Genomic DNA, 18,933 nt, shown 5'->3' with positions numbered 1-18,933 from the left:
GCGTGCGTGCGTGAGTATGTGCATGTGTTTGTGTGTGCATAAATGCTTGAGTGTGTGTGTACTGTGTGTCAGTGTGTGCATGACCTCGTGTCTGTGTGTGTGTGTGTGTGACAATGCAGACTGCTGAGACAGAAGTTGGGGTTGTGCTCATGTCTCTGGTAGGGAGGTTCTTGTCAGGATGAAGTCCACCAGGGTCTTGGTCTCAGCTGTCAGAGAGGAAGCTGAGTCGCCACGGTGATGGGGCTCCTGAGCTGCCCGCTTGTTACTTCCTGTGTCTCCAGCAGCAAGACTTCAGATCCCTCTCTCAGATCCCTCCCTCCCTTTCTCTGGGTCGAGAATTTGTCCAGCGTTTTTAAAATAGTTTTTCTATGTTTCTTTTGGTAGAGTTTCTATATATTGAAGGTTCAGGAAAAACGTTTCACCATTATCCATTCAGTTTGCCATGTTTTTTAGATGAAGAAATTAATTACTTCCTCAAACAAATGTTGTTCTACCCTTTTTAAATTATTCCTCGCTTCTTAAATTATTTATCAACTCTGTTCATTTGTAATGTTAGTTTTTCTGATTCTCTTTTGATCAAAACTGTTTTTGTTTTTGGGATGACAATTGAATTGAATGGCCCCTAAAGGTACATTTAGAGGCCATTCAATTCAATGTTCTTCTCAAAAAACTAAAACAAAAGAACTAAAAGCGGGGAAACATCCTTGAGCCAGTCAGACAGCTTTCTCAGCTTAACAATGGTGATTGTTTGAGCATCAGTATTTGCAATATCCTTCAAAGCCGTACAATAGAGTTTGAGACAATGTTTTGCCTTTGGTTGTTGACTTTTGTTGTCTCTTTGCTCTTCCATAAAGGCTGACCATATGCCACTGCCCCACTGTCGCACAAATGATGTGACAGTGCTGGTTTAGTATTGACAATCAAGCAGACATTAGGCTGTGCAAGGGCTACCCAGCTGACAGGGATAGGCTGAAGGGCGATGGGTAATGTGTCGAGGACGGTTCATGCTTGAATAGAAAGTCACTCCTTTTGGATGTTCACCAAAACATTCATTCAGAAACAGAACACTTCTGTCCCAGTGTTGCCTTCACTGAACTGGACAAGTGTTATCCTTTATGTTTTTTTTTTTTTTTTTTTTTTTTCAAATAATTTCAACGCCATGCCCACGATGCAGTAGCTGGAATGAAGGAAAGGCAGAGATATTAATGTTTTCTGTTATTTATCACGCCCCATCAATCAATTAATTTCCTTTATTGCTCCAACTGTTCCGAGTTGACCTGAACATGTGCTGCCATCCACTCAGTAGTTTTAGTCTCAGCTTTTAGCTTCTCTGTGTTGGTGTATTGCCACCATTGGCCCCTAGAAGATTCTCCATGTCTTGCGCTGTGAGCGTGCGTCTCTACAGAAGCACAGAGGGACCTGGTATCTCCTCGTCCACACATGTTTGTAAGCTCCTTTAACGCAAAATCCACCCTCCCATTTCAACACTACTTTAGAATCTCTCTGTATCCAAAAGAGGGGAATTAGATATTCAGCCTTCTGCCGTTGCCACTAAAGCTCTTACAGTACTGGATATCCTTTTGATGGCTGCAATACTAGGTATTGTTTGCAATACTATATTTATGTAGGTATAGTTTCTGGTGAACGCATAAGGAGGGATCTTTGGACAGTGCGGTTAGTTTTTCTTTGCGTCATGATTTGTTGTGTTATGTTATTCTATTACTCAGCAGCAACTGTAGCCATGCCGATTGAAGACAATTGAAGACAGAACAGTGCCTTCCAGCGTGTAATTCAGTCTTCAATTAGTCTTTAGCGTTAATAGTCTGAAATTGTGCAAAAGCGGGCCTAAGTGTTAATAAAGACCTAAAAGGAGCCAATTTAGGGCACATCTCTTTCTTACTTACTTACTCTTCTGTACTATGGTACACTCTGCCAAAGCGATTCGCTTGATGGATGGGTCTCCAGCTTTTGGATTTTAGTGCTGTGAGTTTCGGCTGATGTTTTAGCATAGATGTGCTCAGAATAGGTTATCACAGTGAGCTCATCAGAGTTTAGTACTTTGTTGTGAACACATTGAACCATGCTGCCTTTTACTGTATCCCTGTGTGTGCACAGGGATACAGGAGGGTAAGCATTATGTAATACTATGCAGTATTTAAAATTGGAGGTGCCGGCTTAGTTATTTCTCAGTATCTACATAAGTTAGGATCCACTTTGACATCTGAGGCACAGCATATACAAGAATCCAACAAAGCATTGTGATTCATGCAGCATCAAGCATCTTTTTCATAATGACAAATAATGTTGGGCATGCTTTTTGGTAGAATAGGGCTGCTGACAAATCTGAGTATTCAAATCCTGCTGCTGCATTAGGCATCTGCCAAGATGAGAGCGGTCCTAAAACACACGGATGGGCTGTTTCTGCATCTCATCAACGTTTTGTCAAATGCTTTACTCTGACTAGAAAGGAAAGGAAAAGAAAAGAAAATGTAAATATCACGGCATGCTCTGCACTAAAAAAAAAAAACATCTTTGGATCAACCTAATTCAATTTTGGGCAGTGGTCCCACCGTAATGAAAACAGGTGATGTTACACGAAATTATGATGACAGATTTAAAACTCTTGAATTTAGAAACACTAATTAGAAATGAGAATTTGTCAGATTGATAAAAATGTATTCTCGTTTATCGATCACAACTGGGTTAAGTATCTCAAAAGGGATTCATGTCAGTTTTAGCTATACAGTATTCCTTATGTTCGTTCAACTCAATTTGCTTATGTTACCATTCTATTTATTACATTCATTTGACAGGTATTTGACAGGTATATCTAGTTAACTGATATCTGGGGTGTACCAGATATAACTTCACAGCTCATTTATGTCTGCAGTGATGTTGGTTCTTATTTTGTGATCATTGTATTACATCTGCGCTCATGTCCATGTGTTTTGTTGGGATGTTTATTTTTTTTAATTATTATTTTGGAAAAACTCAGTTCTTCTTTGTGTTTCCAGTTTGCGACATCCGGAATTGGTGAAACAGCACCCCCTTTCCCCCCAAACGTTGTGAAAACAAAGTTTCTTCAGTTTATTACTACATTAAGGAATGTGGTGTAGATAAGGTTCAGCGGAGTTAGGTGAATACTACAAAAAAAACTATTACATTCTGTTATAAAACATGAAATGAGTGTGTAATATGATTAATGAGGATTAAGCTAAATTTACTGGCAGCCCAAATATTTTTTCTTTAATGTTTCTGTTTTCACACTAATTTCTCTTGCTCTCTCTCGCTCTCTCTCTCTCCCTTCCCTCCCTCCCTATCTCCCCCTTCCCCTTCCCCTTCCTCTCCTTCTCCAGGCTACAGTAATGTTGGTACAGAGAGGTGGCTTGCCTGGCACATGTCTTGCCTCAGACATGTTTTCATGAAATATTGCTCAAACAAGAACGTTCCTCTCAGTTCTGGTCTTCCATTCAGTGTGAAACCTTACTTCCCTCAGGGGATTCTCTTATATAATTTTTGGTTGCCATTGTTTTTTTATGCACTCCTCAAGTCTATAAATATTTTAACATGTCCCCTTGGGGACTTGTAGATGAAGTCATCAAGGATTTGCTGCACTATACAGACCGTAGCTCTTCACGTTAGTAAAGTGTCGCCCGTAATCAATTCCATCACAGGCTTGTACTTCCTCCACTCCATCAATTTACAACATTGATCCAGAAAGGTTAATAACTGCTGTGGATCATTCCTTGCACTAATGTTTTAGCTGAAATTAGTTTTCTGGTTAATTTAGCGTATGTATGTGGAGTAGCCTCATTTAACATACAGCGGGTTAAATCACTCTTTCCCGTTTCAGTGACTCCCATTCCCATCGCATTCGGGCTTCAAATGGAAAACGGGCAGCGCCGAACATATAGGGATAGCTCATACGTCTGATAAATGCTTTACACATACTGTACAGTACTGAACTCATGAGCTGAGTTGTTTTGTCCAATGTGAACTCTGTTGGTGAAACTTGCAGACATTAACTTCTGATTAACTCAGGTTCTCCATCTTTCTTTTATCCTTTTCTCCCCACATATGATGAAAGACCAAATTCAATAGAGCGAAACCGAATCACTGGCCTGCCCATAGCTCTATCTAATCCATTTACTGTCCCCTCTAACAGTCCGGTGAGGTTTTACAGTACCATACAGTATCTATGCTTCATGACAGGCCAGACCGCCCACGTCCCTGGTGTTTACCTCACTGTGAGGAGAACGGCTTTTGAATGGCATCCAAAACGAGCTCACATCAACATCCCAAAGATAGTGAGAATAAGAAACGTTACATTCATTACTCTCAAGATAAAGGTCTTGTTGATGAATTCTGCAAAATGGTTTTCTTCAAAGAGTGTAGACAATTAAATGTTTTTGGGGTTTTTTATTTTTATATAAGTAATTAGGTTCATGTAAACTGTTACCGAGAATAGCTGTGCCCAGAGGGTTAAAGAGGGTTCTTCCCTTTGAGACAAACTGTAATGGCCTGGTAATTCACAGATAAGAGTTCAAATGATCCTATTAGCATCAATGAAAGCTGTTGTTTTCAAACCGTTGTTATTGTTTTTCTGTACTGGAAACGAGTTCTCATATCTTCTCAGTGCTGCGAGGCATTCTCTTGGTGCTCTGCAGAGATTACACTAGTTAAATGTTCTGCAGGGAACAGGGAATTACGCATGTAAATGACATTTAAAAGAGAAAGAAAAAGAAGAGGGGAAGACAAGTAATACATTAAATTCTGCTTGTCTGTTAATATGGAGCCGTGGCGCATTAACACCCCTACTTCTGCTGATATTGCTGGGCAGTTGATTGCACTCAATCTGGTCTCCTATGTACTGTACATCTCCACCCAGTCTTCCGTGCTGGGCTCTGCCATGATGTGATGTGTCAGGTACAAATAGATTTTGTCAGCCGTTACCGGTACGGTTGATTGAGTTGAGCTGTTATGAACAAAGCTCACATTCCCCCACCAAGGCTGCTGTCCAGGGTTAGTATTCTCCTGAGTGATGGGAGGAAAGGTGAGGATGAGTGTCTGTAGGTTGTTATAAGGTCAGCTTTCAAATAAGCCTCCAAGGGCAGATGCAACAATGATGTCTTTGTGCATATAAAAATAGGACGAGACGTGTGTGTGTGTGTGTGTGTGTGTGTGTGTGCGTGCGCGTGTGCGTGCGTCGAGCGTGTGCTGAGAGAATGTGCCTGTGTGTGTGTGCCTGTGCGTGTGTGGGTGTATCACCTCGGGACAAATCCATCCTCACAAAGCATCCTGTAGTGATAAGATGAGAAGCGGCCTTGGGGACATTTTAGTAGGCGACACGCAGCTCTGCTCTGTGTGAGAACAGGCCCTGACACCTGAATGAGGGATCCTGCAGTTGATGGGAGGCATAGCTATAATCATAGGAGGGGGTGGATTAAGTGTGTGACACATGCCTGAGGGATATGGACAGCCTTTCGCTCTGCTTGACTGCCCCCTCAGATACCCTTTAGCCCAGAGTCGCCCTGTGATTGGACATGACCAGTCTCTCACCAGAGCAACGGACCAGTAGCAGCGTACAGCTAGGAGATGTAGCGCTAGTGTTAGCGCCTTGAGAGTTCTCTAGTATGTTCTTTCTCGTCAGGCACTCCATCTCTCTGATAAAGAGAGCTGTGGGGGAGGTGTTAGACAGGGAGGAATAGGAATGCTTACTGAGGCTTTTCAAAATTACTTACACAAAAAAAAAAAAAAAAGAGAGAGAGAGGGAGAGAAAACAGAAAGAAAGAAAAAAAACCGCCACTAATCTGACCCAGTTTCCTCTTGCAGAGTTCCGAGCCGACGGTGCAGGCAGATTGGTGGTTATATGCTTCATGCAATTGATCTGACTCAGACGCAGACGCATCATCTGGCTTCAAGTCTGGCTGGCGTAGGTCCAGTGGCCATCCACTCAGGGGACCCCCCCACACACACACACACACACACACACACACACACATCATTACCACTCCTACTCCTGATACTGAGCATTAGCCATGCTGGGGGCTCCATATGAAGGAAGGAGTGGCTTGTTTTCATACAGCCGGTCAACCAGAGCATCCCATTAGCACACCAGACCCTTGGTGTAGGGAGGACCTCGTTAGAGAATGTCCCATCACACACAGGCAATTAGCCCACTGTTGAGGGAGAGCTTGGAGCTTCGACCCCTGCTAATTTAACTACTGTAGATCTGCTCTCTGCCAGGGCTGAGGGGGGGGATTGTGTGCGTGCGTGCGTGTGTGGAATCATCTCCTGTACAGCCTCTGACAGGGGTGCTGCTTCAAGGCTGTTCTGCACTGAAGCCCGGCCTGTAACGTCAAGAGTACACACTGGCATCTCGAGGCATCACTTGTGTTGTCTCTCCCATGTTTCTAGTGAGCCGGGCAGCTTCATCTTTTTAATGTTAGTTTTGGTCCTCCAGCTGTCAGTGTGTAGGCTACATAATGATGTCCATGTTGGCAGGGTACCGTCTCAAGTTGCTGTTTACTTAGAGCTCCCTTAATTCAGACGAGGAGAACTTATTTTTTGAAAAACACATCCTGACTGAAATGGAGCAAGCTTACGTCAGGCAGGACACTCGAAATCAGTGCTAGCTGTCTGTCCATGTTACATGTTGATATGGCGGCCTATTTCAGTGGTCAGTCTATACTCCTCTGTGTAGCCTACGCTGTTGTTGCTGGTACTGTTGGTCGTCGTGCTATGACATTGCTGCTATTGTTTTTGTTCCCACCACCACCACCACCACTACCCTCAGCCTCCACCTGCTTTGGTTCAGCTCTGTCTGTATCTACCAGGAGGTTGATATAGGTATAGACTCCCTGTCATGTAATATACATGTAATATACATGTAATATACATGTACTTGTTGTACTCATTTATAACTCCCAGGTAGGGAGCTCTCAAAAGATCAGCCATCCAAATACGCCAAACCTAATTGTCTAACCTTTTTGATATTCAATAAATGGTGAAACCAATAAATGGTTTCCTTCTTCTCGTTAGTCTTTTAGAACGAGACGAGAGACACGAGAGTGTTCTGTTTCATGTGTTATCCGTCCGTATCTCTCAGTCTGGGTGTTTGCCAGTGGCCTGCGACAGGTCGGTCAGCCGTCTGTCTGTCTGAGCGCGTCACGCTACTGCGTTTGAGCAGGCTCTGAACCGGTCACCGTTTGAACGTGTTGTCGAGGCCTGACCGTTGCCGAGCTAGGCTACGGAACTTAGTTCCACGGAGGCGGTGGTGGTTATTGGTTTTCTCAGGACAGAATAAGCGAGAAGATGAGTCTCACTCTAATCCCTTTTTTATCGCAACTTCTCCCCATGTTTTGTCGGTGGTCTATGATATGTATATATATACGTGTGTACAGTGTCCTCTGGGTGCATTGTGACGTATAAGGTGGCGTGGAGGTCGACTCACTCACGTGGGCCGTTGGGTACCTATTAACTACAAACTATTCCATTGCCTGGGAGTCTATTTACGGTGGGGTTCTGCCTCTCTGTGTCAAAGATTGTTTGGCTCCCCAGGACTTGACTCAGAGCCCTGCTCTACGAGGATAATGACAGCTTGTGGCCAGTGATATTTGGCCCAGTGTGAAGCCATTAAGGTTGTGATAACAGCGTCATTATAGAGCGGGGTTGTGCAGACCCAGGTTGAATGGCTTATTGAGTTACAGAGAGGGAGGCATTAAAGAAGTTTCAATTGAATTACCCCCCCTCTCCCCCCCCTACATGTGCTGATTGCAGGGCCCTCAGACAAGCAAGCGGAGTGTGAAGTACACATCTGAACCGGTAACCACCGATGTCAATTCCCATCAGAACTCCTCTATGCTCAAATCAAGATCTTGTTGAAAGCAGGCACATGTTTTTCGGCATATTCATCCCTGGGACTTTTGTCACGAGCTGTAGTCAGCGATGTGAGTGCATGAATTGTGCACATAAAAGATACTGCTGAAACTTGTGTCTATTCATGTGAAGAGTTGTGGTTGGGAGTGTAGATTCAGGTCGTAGAGTCACTTTCCCCCAGCGGGATCTTGGGTAAGGAGATCCTGATTGTTTATGCACTGGATGTTTCCTTCTCATTTGTTGTGATCAAGTCGCTTGAACACCGCAGAAATCGTGTTTTGTATTTATTCTGTAACCAACCAATAAATGGGCAGCTCGCGTAATATCAGACATTCTCAATTCTAACCGAATGTATTTAGACAGCTATTTCCTGTCTACAGAAATACTTTTGACTGTCACTAGCTTGTCTTTGCAGTGCCATCATAGATTTTACTGTGCTTTTATGCAGTTATGATAACAGGTATCTACTCATATGGCCACGTACACCTGTCAAACAGAGTTGTTGGTGATATTAGTGTGTGTTAGAAGTTAGTTTGTGCGGGTATTTGCATATTTTTTGGTACAGTGACTCAAGAGACGGAAATCCCCAAACCAAAACTAATCTGGAATATTTTCAAAGGACAGGAAGATGCCGAGCTCATAAATGATTTAACAAGCTTTGGCACCGTGTCAAGACACTCCCCTCTTAACAAGCACACAAGCACTCCTCAGGGTGCCATTTTCTACCCCCTTATTGCAGAGGTGCTGTGTGTCAAAGACAAAGTCAATGGATTAATAATTGTAATTTAAAGATTAGGCAGCTCGATAGCCCGTGTGTGTGTGTGTGTGTGTGTGTGTGTGTGTGTGTGTGTGTGTGTGTGTGTGTGTGTGTGTGTGGCTCTGTGTGTGTGTGTGTGTGTGTGTGGCTCTGTGTATGTGTGTCTCTGTGTCTCTGTGTCTGTTTGTGTACGTACAGTATGTGGCCAAACATTACATCTAAATCCTCTGGGCTCATCTCCCTGTGAAGAGAACCACCACCTCCTGTAGAAACACAGATACACTCCTGTCTCGTCAAAGATGTTTTCTGCAGGCGAGAGAGAAAGGGAAGAGATCGGCCTCATATCAAAAGAAGCCCTGGGGGCCGTAATCTTGTTTCTCAGTGTGTGGCTGAGACAGTGATGGGAGGGGGCAGAATGGGACACCAGGAGAAATGTAAATGACAGTGGCACTTCAATTCACACTGGGGTGTCACATCGCACACAGCACTCCTATTCATCCGATGGCACCGTCAGCAGTTTGTACACTGTGTTTCTCCCTTAGTCTTAGTGATTTGGCTCAACTTTGTGAAGAAAAAATACTCTTTGCCTCCCAAAAGAATGTTTCCCCAAGGGGATCTAGACTTTGAGAAATCTTTGTGTTATGTGGTTGCTTGTTGTCGTATGGTTTTTGCATTTCTGTATTTTTCGTTTCCCTGCACCCTATTGAAACTGTGATTGTGTTTTCAGTATGCGCGAACTAAAGCTCATGAAATGCATCCCTCACAATGCCGTGCCCATCCCCGTCCTCAAATGGAATTCTTTCATCTTCCCCAAGATTGATCCTTCATGGTGTACTGTACACTTCAATAAGAGTACAGGAACATTGTGTTCTTAAAGACGGAAGTGAGGTGTGTGTGTGTGTGTGTGTGTGTGTGTGTGTGTGTGTGTGTGTGTGTGTGTGTGTGTGTGTGTGTGTGTGTGTGTCTGTGTGTCTGTGTGTCTGTCTGTCTGTCTGTCTGTCTGTCTGTCTGTCTGTCTGTGCGCGCGGTCGGCACAGAGGGGCAACAGCAGGATAGGACAATTGATGGTAATTGTACGCTCAATCTTTTGGAGACATTCTAGCACATTGTAGACCAAGTTCTTCATCTACTTAATCCACTGCTTCAAGAAAGCTCTAAACCATTTTAATTGATTGATGCTAACTGAGTAGCCTTTAGCCCACTCATCGCCATCCACGTATTGAAAGTCATTGATGGCTACTTCAGTACACAATGCTTCAGTTGTCATCCTCACTATTAGATGGGTCTTTAGTGGTATCCAGTTGACTGTTCTTGGGATTAGACTTCTGCATTGATCCTGTTGTCTTGTTCCATACATCCTAGATTACATAACATGAGCCTCCTATTCTCTTTCTCTCTTACCGTCTGTGTTTGTTCAAGGCTGTCTCTCTCTCTCTCTCTCTCTCTCTCTGCGTCCTTTCTCCATCTCTCCCTCCCTCTCTCTTCTAAACTCTCTGTAACACAGAGCTGTCAGATGTGTTCTCTTGGAACAGTTCAAAGAGCTGCGACTGTGTCAGGTCTTCCCCCACAATTCCTTTGACTCTTTCCCTCTACTCCCTCCGTGTCTCCGGCCCATCAGCACCTCTTTCCTCTACCTCTTGCGGAACCTTAACTTACTTTGAAGAGACTGACACAGAAAGAAAGAAAGAAAGAAAGAAAGAAAGAAAGAAAGAAAGAAAGAGAGCGGGAAAAGATAGAGATCTCTTAATTCGTTGTTTTCTTAGTTGCTCAGCCCCTCGTTAGAATGTGGCATGTCACCTCCCCTCTCCCCCCGTCACCTCAGACGATGAATCCTCTGAGCTCTCCTCTGTGTTACATGACTGGGGATGCCACAGTAGGTAGAGTCTGGGGATGCCACAGTAGGTAGAGTCTGGGGATGCCACAGTAGGTAGAGTCTGGGGATGCCACAGTAGGTAGAGTCTGGGGATGCCACAGTAGGTAGAGTCTGGAGCCCGGCAGCCCTCAGAGAGCCTCTGCTGCTGCCTATTCTTATCAGCGTGAGAAGCTACTCTGAGGTGCTGTGTGTACCGCATTGCAACACATCAGCTATCCAGCCAGCAGCAGCCTTCACAACACCTTCTTCCACCTCACCCTGTTCCCTACTTTAGGCTGTGTTTGTGTTTTGTGTGTTGTGTGGTTTGTGTTGTGGACTGAGCGACTGTGAAAATACACAACTCAGAAAGGAACACCGCTTCAGGTCCTCCCGCCTCCCCAATGTTGTTGTTTTTTTTCCCGCCCAATATTTGTCGTTTGTATCTCTTAACATCAAACTAATGATGTCGTGTTGAACCGTGGAGAATGGCTGTGGCTCAGGGCTGTTTGTTCGCCGTCAGGGGACCGTGAGCTGCTACAGCGTGTCCTATTGACACCCCCTAACACAATCACAAACCTGACTCATCTCAGCACAAAGACATAATAGCATTAGGAAGTAATCGCCCTGCGCTCAGTGTCTTATCACAGATAATGAGGAAAAGCTGATTGCCTTTTGTTTGGACTCACTTGTGCGTAAAGTCTTTTGACAGTGCACATTTCATTTGGAGAAATCGCATCATAATTGTTAGTTCTGGAGAATATACAATGGTTGAGTTGGCTACATTAGATTAATGTACACACACACACAATCTCTCAGGATTTTGAGAGTGATTTATTGGAGAGATAGTTGACTTTATGGTCATGATACACATCTTGAAATGGGATCTTAATAGTGAGGATATAAATTGCTATGATAATGGACAGCGATTATTTCAGTGCTCATTTGACAGTCTGTGGCCACTCTGGATGTATGAGGTGCTTGATAATGACATTAAACCACTCTTCGTCTCTGGGCTTGTGGCCAATCGTGTTCTTGGCCCTGGGCACTCACCTATCAGCACCAACCGCTGTGCTTCTTGATTTTTACAATCCATTCTCCTTTTCCCTGTGAAATGGGACATGAATGATAGCTGGCAGCCTGCACTTCTGAGAGAAAATAGGAGTCCATTTGTGTTGCTACATTCTATAGCGATTTCTCCGTCCGAGGATCAGTCACTTGCTTGGCTTGTTCATCATCCTCATTTGAGTGGCTCAGTAGAACAGTCACATTAGGCCAGTGTTGGCTGATCATAGAGCTGCTAATGAAGAAATGCCGTGTTATGTCAGTGTTCTCACTGTGCGTCTGTCCGTTACGGAGACCCACACAATTGTCTCTGTGTGACAAGCCGTTTGCCACGGGAGAGGGCTATGTATACAGGTCTTTCCCTGTCTGTTAGAACTATTCCTCTGTCTCTCTCTCTCTTTCTTTCTAATATATTATATTATATATATATATATATATATATATATATGCCATTTAGCTGCCATTTTTTATCCAAAGCGACTTACATTGCAGTGAGTGCATACATTTCAGTATATATGGTCCCATGGAGTATGATTTTTTTCATCTGTGTTTAACTTTGTTTCTCTCACTCTCTTCATATTTGAGCAGCAGCCCTGAAGCCTCTTCATAATGGAATCATCTCACTCTGTCGTCCACCTCATTTGAGGGGGAAAGAGACATGGAGTTTGATTTTTTTCATCTCTGTTTAACTTTGTTGAACTCTCTGATACAGTGTGAGCTGTAGCTTAGTGTATCTTGTTTACATTTACATTTTTGACATTTAGCAGGCGCTTTTATCCAAAGAGACTTACAAACAAGTACATTTGTCTAAAGTAAGTGAATCATCTATACATCAGTCATCATAAGCAAAAATCTATGCTAGGACCAGGTGCCATTGGCAGTCACAATGCTACACAAAGAAGGAAGGATTGTTTCACTCTTCTTGTCTCTGAGCTGTGGTGCAAGTGAGTTTCTGACGGGTAGATAGAGGCCGGGCTGTTCCCTCCACGCCATACTCTGTCTGAAGCGGAACTGCCAGAGGAGGACTTGAGCTCTTGACCTTCAAATCACCCGAGTAGCATAGCTTTTCTAAGAACACTTGGTTGGTTTTAAAGAGCTGAATACCACACTGTTTGTTCTCCAGGAAGGTTAGTGGTGGAAGCTCCTCCAAAGGTGAGATGGGTAATGATGAAGAAGAGGGGGAAAGAGAGAGAGGATAGGATAGGAGGGTAGGAGGGAAGGGAGAGAGGATGAAAGAAAATATTCTAAGAAGATATCAACAAACATAAAAGCTAAGATTCTCTGTCCATTATGTTCTAGCACTTCGGAGTGTCCAGTATACTCATTAAGATTGAACCGCTATCTCTAGAGATCAAGCCAACACAGCACCACACACACTATGAACTGGTATTTATATGGCCTGTGGGCCTGCCAGAGTCCCTCATAGATCTATTGCCCACCTGTTCAGTTTGTCTTGTGTGCTAGCACAGCAACATAATACGTCATTAAACTTTGCCCTCAGAATCATTATTGCTTGACCTTACAATTACCTCTTAATACGTAGGCTAGGCTTTGAAATGAAACGGCCAGAGGTCTGTAACTCATCCCAAATGAAGCCGTTATTGAAGCCTATAATTTCTAGTTGATGTACTGTAGGATCAACACAGTGCCACATACATCTGCAGTGATCCCCACGGGGGCTACTCAACTGCCATGTTATGAGCTTCTCAAGTAATGTCAGCTGACACCTGACCTTTAATGAGCAAACCAATCAAAGAGTTGCTGTCGCGGGAGTAAGGGGAGGCGTATTGAGAGGCGTTCTGGGGCTTGCCTCTGACAGCGGAGCTCATTAATGAGAGAGGGCCCCCCCTCCCTGCAGAGGAGTGTGGCCTCTGGTGTCAGCCCTACACAAACCCGTACCTGCCTCATTAGCATCATGCTAACAAGCCCTCTGCCGGGGGGGGGAAGCCAGTGGGAAGTGGGAGGGAGAGCGGTGAGGAGGCATGTTTAACCCCTTACTGTACATGTACCTCTCTGGAGCGCCGTGGGGAGACTCCTTTCCCTAGCGCTACCCCACTCTTTTCTACTGTATTTTGTCTCTTTTTTTTATCTTTCTCTATCTTGTTTCACTTGCTCATATTTTCTCCCTCTCTCTGTCTCTCTCCCTCTCTCTCTCTCTCTCTGTCTCTCTCTCTCTCTCTCTCTCTCTCCCTCTCTCTCTCTCTCTCTCTCCCTCTCTCTCTCTCTCTCTCTGTCTCTCTCTCTCTCTCTCTCTCTCCCTCTCTCTCCCTCTCTCTCTCTCTCTCTCTCTCTCTCTCTCTCTCTCAGCAGTCATTGTTCTCCCTCCCTCATCACCATAGCACAGTTAGGTTATTTTAACATAAGAGAGGTTTCCTATCACATAGCAGTTGTCTTGTGAATGGCCCTCAGGTGCAGGGATAAAACTATGCAGCTACAGCTATGTGGAGAATACACATGCTCATTACAACATACTATTATCAGGGGGTGTACTGTATATGGGATGTGAAACAAAAGCAATTATTCATTTTCTTGTGGTGAATCTTTTTTATGTTGGTGTGGGAGTGGGGTTGTTCCTGAAGAAAATGGGAAGTCAGTATTCTCAGCTCTGTCTGAATATTGCTACAATGGTGTTATATGGGACATAGTATACTTTTTCTATTCCTTGGCTGAGTCTCATCCAAGTATACTCAACAGCAACAAGGTTGCTGTAGGTTTAGTTCATAGAAATATACTCTTCGACTTAAAAGATATGCTCTTTGAGCATAAAACGTCCAATAAGTGCAGTCCAGTAATAGCAGTAGGCTAATAAAGTTGATGTTGTGTAATGTTGGTGGATATTTGTTCTCAGTACGGTATATTCAGCTCTGTCATATCCTGGGCTTAAGCAGCAGTTGGGCAGCAGCATTGGGGGTCAGAATAACAGAATAACCACCAGTCTCCCAACAATAGCCTGTCTCCAATATGTGTTGGGAGCACTCCATGGTTAAAGCAAATAAACGCACTGGTTACTAATAGAGGTTTTAGTGTATTTCTTAAACCAGGATTCTGGCTTGGTGTGGATTGTTTTGATTATTTTTATTTTTTTTATTTTTTTTACAGATGTGTCAATAAGAAAGATTGTAATACAATGTCACTCATCACTGGTCTCCCCTCCCTTTTCCCATAGGGGACACAAACGCAAGCTTGACGAGGCCAAGAAAGAGGAGGAGAATGAAGAGGGGGACTCGGCTGATGAGTCTACCAAGGACTCCAACGAGGAAGAAGGAGGCAGCAGCTCTGAGGCAGATGAAATGGCCGCCGCCCTTGAAGCTGAGCTTAACGACTTCATGTGAAATGGATAATTAGTGGGAGACTTGATTACCCAAAAAACACACAAAAGAATCCCTGAATTCTCCCAGCACCCCCTAACAAGTGGTACCTGAGCACCTACAGCATCTGTCTCTGTGCTTTGGAATCTGTGTGTGTTTAGTATGAGTTATGAATATGTGCTGTAAGTGAATGTGTACAGAAATGGGAGCGGGGTAGGAAGTGTGTGTTAGTGTGTAAATATAGTTCTAGAGACTTTTTAGGGTTTATATAGAAACTATTGACAGCAAACACTTGAGTGTTGATGTTTTATCGTGAGATATGATAGGAGACATGGAATTTGCAAACGTTTTATTTGAGGTTTGTTTTTTTCTATTACGACTTTTATATAAATTCAACAAATGATGTAATTCATTGGTCATTTATGCCAAAGAGTTTGAAATCGCCTCACCAAGGCCTGCAGCTAAATATACATTTTACTCTGACTCTTTTTTTTCATATTGACAGTTTTTTAGGAGTTAACATTGTTACCAGCAGTAAGACTAAGACACCTGAATGTGCCCAATTGGATGTTTTTGTTCTCTGTCCTTCTCTACCATGCCGTTGTACCGTACGAGGTAGACTGAGCCATTTGAAACAAATGCCCATGGATGCACTAACACTGCGATGTCAACGCAGCTTTATCCTCATCAACTGGTTGTGTTTGTTTGAGGAGTCTGCTTACTGGGCTGGCTAAACCAGGAAATGAATCAGTTGCACTGTGGCAGTTCTGGCTCGTCAAAATAATCTTGATCAACCTTCCGAGGTCAGTTGATATTCGTTTGTGTTGAAAGGTTATATAGTCAAGGCCAATCTACAGGGCCAATGCCTCGGCTCACTGATGCCTATAATTAGTGGAGCTATTTGTTCGCTTTTTGCAATTGTTATTAGATCTTATCCCACCCCTGGGTATTTCTCCGAGGTGATTTACGATTGGTCACTAGAGTCATTGATTTACTGTTCATGTAAAAGTCTCAAAGTCTCCCATCGGAACGGCTCTGTTCAACTGGGGTAGTACAGAATCTAAGGCTGGGATTGGTCAGTGGTTGAAGGTTCAGGGGTAGAGGGGTTGAAACACTGTGATTCAGGGTCCTTAGTGCACGTCTCAGTGCCACCCTCAACTGCCACTGTACAGTGTGTCCTTAGTCACTTTAACATGATTGAAATAATTAGCTTGATAATAACCCCAGGTTTCTTTGTTCTGTTCTTGTTTGTTGTGTTGTTGTTAAATATTTTCAATGAAAACACTGATATGTAAAGTATTTGTATATTCTATTTCGTACTTGACCTGACAGAAAAGATACTTTTCATTTAATAAAGATTTGTTTTATAAATGATTGTTGATTTTGTTGTTTTTCTTATCCCACGGAGAAGAAAAAATAGTGTTCAATAGAGGAACAACTCATTGCTGTGGCATTTTGAGGCAGTCGATGGAGATTAGTGCTGTCAGTCAATGTACAAACAAACAATGCAGTAACGTTGTCCCAATGTCCTGTGGGAGAAGAGCCAATACAAAACATTTCAGAACATCTGCTCATTCTACTTTTTATGTTTTATCAGACAAAGATCACAGTACATTCCAGTTGATTTTCTGTTGAACTTTAGGTGATCTTCTCCAGGGATGTTCAGCAAATTGTTCATATTTCAGTGTGTTTTCCATTCATTTCCATTAGGAATAGGTGAGATGAGAGAGAATCTATATACCAGGTAATTTTTTACAGGTTTCACCCCTGAAGCGTCCTTATCTCCTAAAAGTCAGACAAGCTGGAGAAAAGTGCTTCTTTTCTGATGACTGACAGCTGGCCCCGCTGGTGATTTCCCAAGGAGGTCTTCATCGTTCATTTCTCATTTCTGCCGAGTGTGCTTTTCTCTTCCTGTGTTATGCCTCTAGCTGTCTGGCTATAGAGCCTTTTCTCAATTGTTATGAACACGACTCCTCACATCCTCTCCTCTGTCCTCCACTCACATCCTACTGAAAACGCATTGGAGGAGAAGATCTAGGTTCCTGCCCTTACATACTGTGTTCTCCTCCAGTGCTTTTTCAGGATGAATTAAGTGGAGGACGGAGGAGAAGACGAGTGAGTTAGAAAATGAGACTACAATGGCATAACGTTTAGACTTTAGAATCCAGAATCATTACAATCCTTGGAAGGAAGAGTGACAGCGATAAGGCTCTTAGGTTTGTTTGTACGTATAGTAGGCCACAGGGGAGGCGGGTGGAGCTAACCCTAACCCTAACCCTGCATTACAATGAGCCAATCCTCATTTCTACCTCCACCAGCCTCCACTGGTAGGCCAGCAGCAGGAGGAGGAACCATCTGTAAACTGAATGGTCTTCAGAAGGAAAGGTTCTATTCATGCGAGACTGAGGACGGATTACCCTCATCGTTCACCAATATAGAATAAGTATCAAAGGTTATTGCTTTAGTCTATTATATGAATGTGATTCTTCATGAAAATATATGAGGTAACCTATATGCTTTTAATTAAAGCATCATTCATCTTTATTATCAATGATCAAAACTGCAATAAATCCACTTAAAGTTCCTAGCATCCTACTGAAATTGATGGGGTCCAGCATTAAGGAACAAGCAAACAATATGTGGTTTCACAGGCTGATTACCATGAGATGGAACGGAGCCTGACTGGGTCTTTAGTTGCTCCCTGTAACTAAAGCAACTTCACAAATACACTCAATTGGAAAGTGTATCAGTAGAAGTTGGAGTTTGTAATATTAGCATGTTTTTAGACCCTCAATATCTTCAGGATTAATTTACTGTCTCTTGCTTGGATGGCAGCAGAACATGAACATACTGTAAATCACCTCTTCAGTACATGTGTGTTTCCCCCATTAATACACTGAAAGATGGATGATGTGAGGAACTCTCAGGTGCATGATGAAACACGGTAAATCACCTTGAAATGGTACTTGAGCTGCCCGGGCCTGCTGTAATATATATGTTGTTATGAAAGATATGATGTCATGTTTTCTCAAGTGTACTTGAGGATTAGAGTTTCTCTGTGGCCATGCGGATGCTTCCCCCGGGGGGGACCATGTCATGGTTACAGACAGAGTAAAGCCAACTTTTGAAAACAGGGTTTTAAGAGCTATTGAACGCTTTCAAGTCTTAGGTTCCAAAAATAAATGAACTCTATTTCAATAGCCACACTGCCGCAGTATAAATCTTCTAATGTATTTAGTGCTGAGAATAACTGGGTCAGTGCAAGAAGACAGCAGCTCCTCTGGGGAGTTGCTCACGCTGATTCCAATGTCGGTGCCATGTTGATTTCTAAGCTTTTCTTCTGGTCGAGGAATGACCCTGTTTATTTGTCACAATATATAAAAGACACTTCTCTTTTTTTATTCTTTTTTTATGTTCCATAGAACATAAATTATTGGTTTATAACTGCATTTTTAATGGCATAGTGAAAGAGTTGAGCAATTCTAGTAGCCACAGAGAATCCATGGACCAGTTCAGAACTTTTGGCTCTGTGTCTGTATGTCCCTCTCACATACAATACAGTATTCATTTCATATCCCAGCCATCGAGTCCGTCCCTCATGTCAGAGTGACTAGGCATATTAATCAAAATACCAGACCTCAGCCAATTTCCGATCCTCCTGAAGCAAGGCGGTTGTTAATGCCGAGGGTATTTTTGTCCAACAGCGTGGTTGATTTTGCTGCCTGCTTTTTTTTCTTTCTTTTTTTTTCTGCTTCTTTTTTATGAAAGCTGCTCAGCGTGTTTTGCTGAGAGTACAGTACATAATGTGAATGTGCACCTATGTGAATGTAACTCATGTCAGTCATGGAGCTTTTAGATGAATCACCACCCAAGCTTATGAAAAGGCAGGAAGCATAAGTGCACCCCTCATGACATCACAGATGGAACTGGAAATAACACTAGAATCCAATTACGCTGCTCATTTGTCACAGGGATGTCTACCTATGGTGCCAACTACAAAGACTGCCAAAAATGAAAATGGCAATTAATTTAACAGCATGTTTGATAGTGTGATTGTGTCTGAATGTATGCAATAA

At 43.1% G+C, this 18,933-nt stretch overlaps 1 protein-coding gene across 3 annotated transcripts in view; it reads left to right on the top strand.

The window, feature by feature from the left end:
- Positions 1 to 15,340, top strand: part of ctdp1 (CTD (carboxy-terminal domain, RNA polymerase II, polypeptide A) phosphatase, subunit 1) — a 58,778-nt gene extending 43,438 nt beyond the window's left edge. For 2 of the 3 annotated variants that reach the window (XM_083680961.1, XM_083680960.1), the window contains exon 13: positions 14,716 to 15,340. In XM_083680961.1, the coding sequence (XP_083537087.1) occupies positions 14,716 to 14,881 (166 nt within the window). In that variant the 3' untranslated portion in view covers positions 14,882 to 15,340. The remainder of the gene's footprint in view (positions 1 to 14,715) is intronic. The other variant, XM_083680962.1, reaches the window with a different exon arrangement.
- The last annotated feature ends 3,593 nt before the right edge of the window (positions 15,341 to 18,933 follow it).

The sequence above is a fragment of the Argentina silus genome (genome assembly GCF_951799395.1).
Source record: "Argentina silus genome assembly, chromosome: 11".
Lineage (NCBI taxonomy): Eukaryota > Metazoa > Chordata > Actinopteri > Argentiniformes > Argentinidae > Argentina > Argentina silus.
This window is presented reverse-complemented; position numbering and strand designations above follow the sequence as displayed.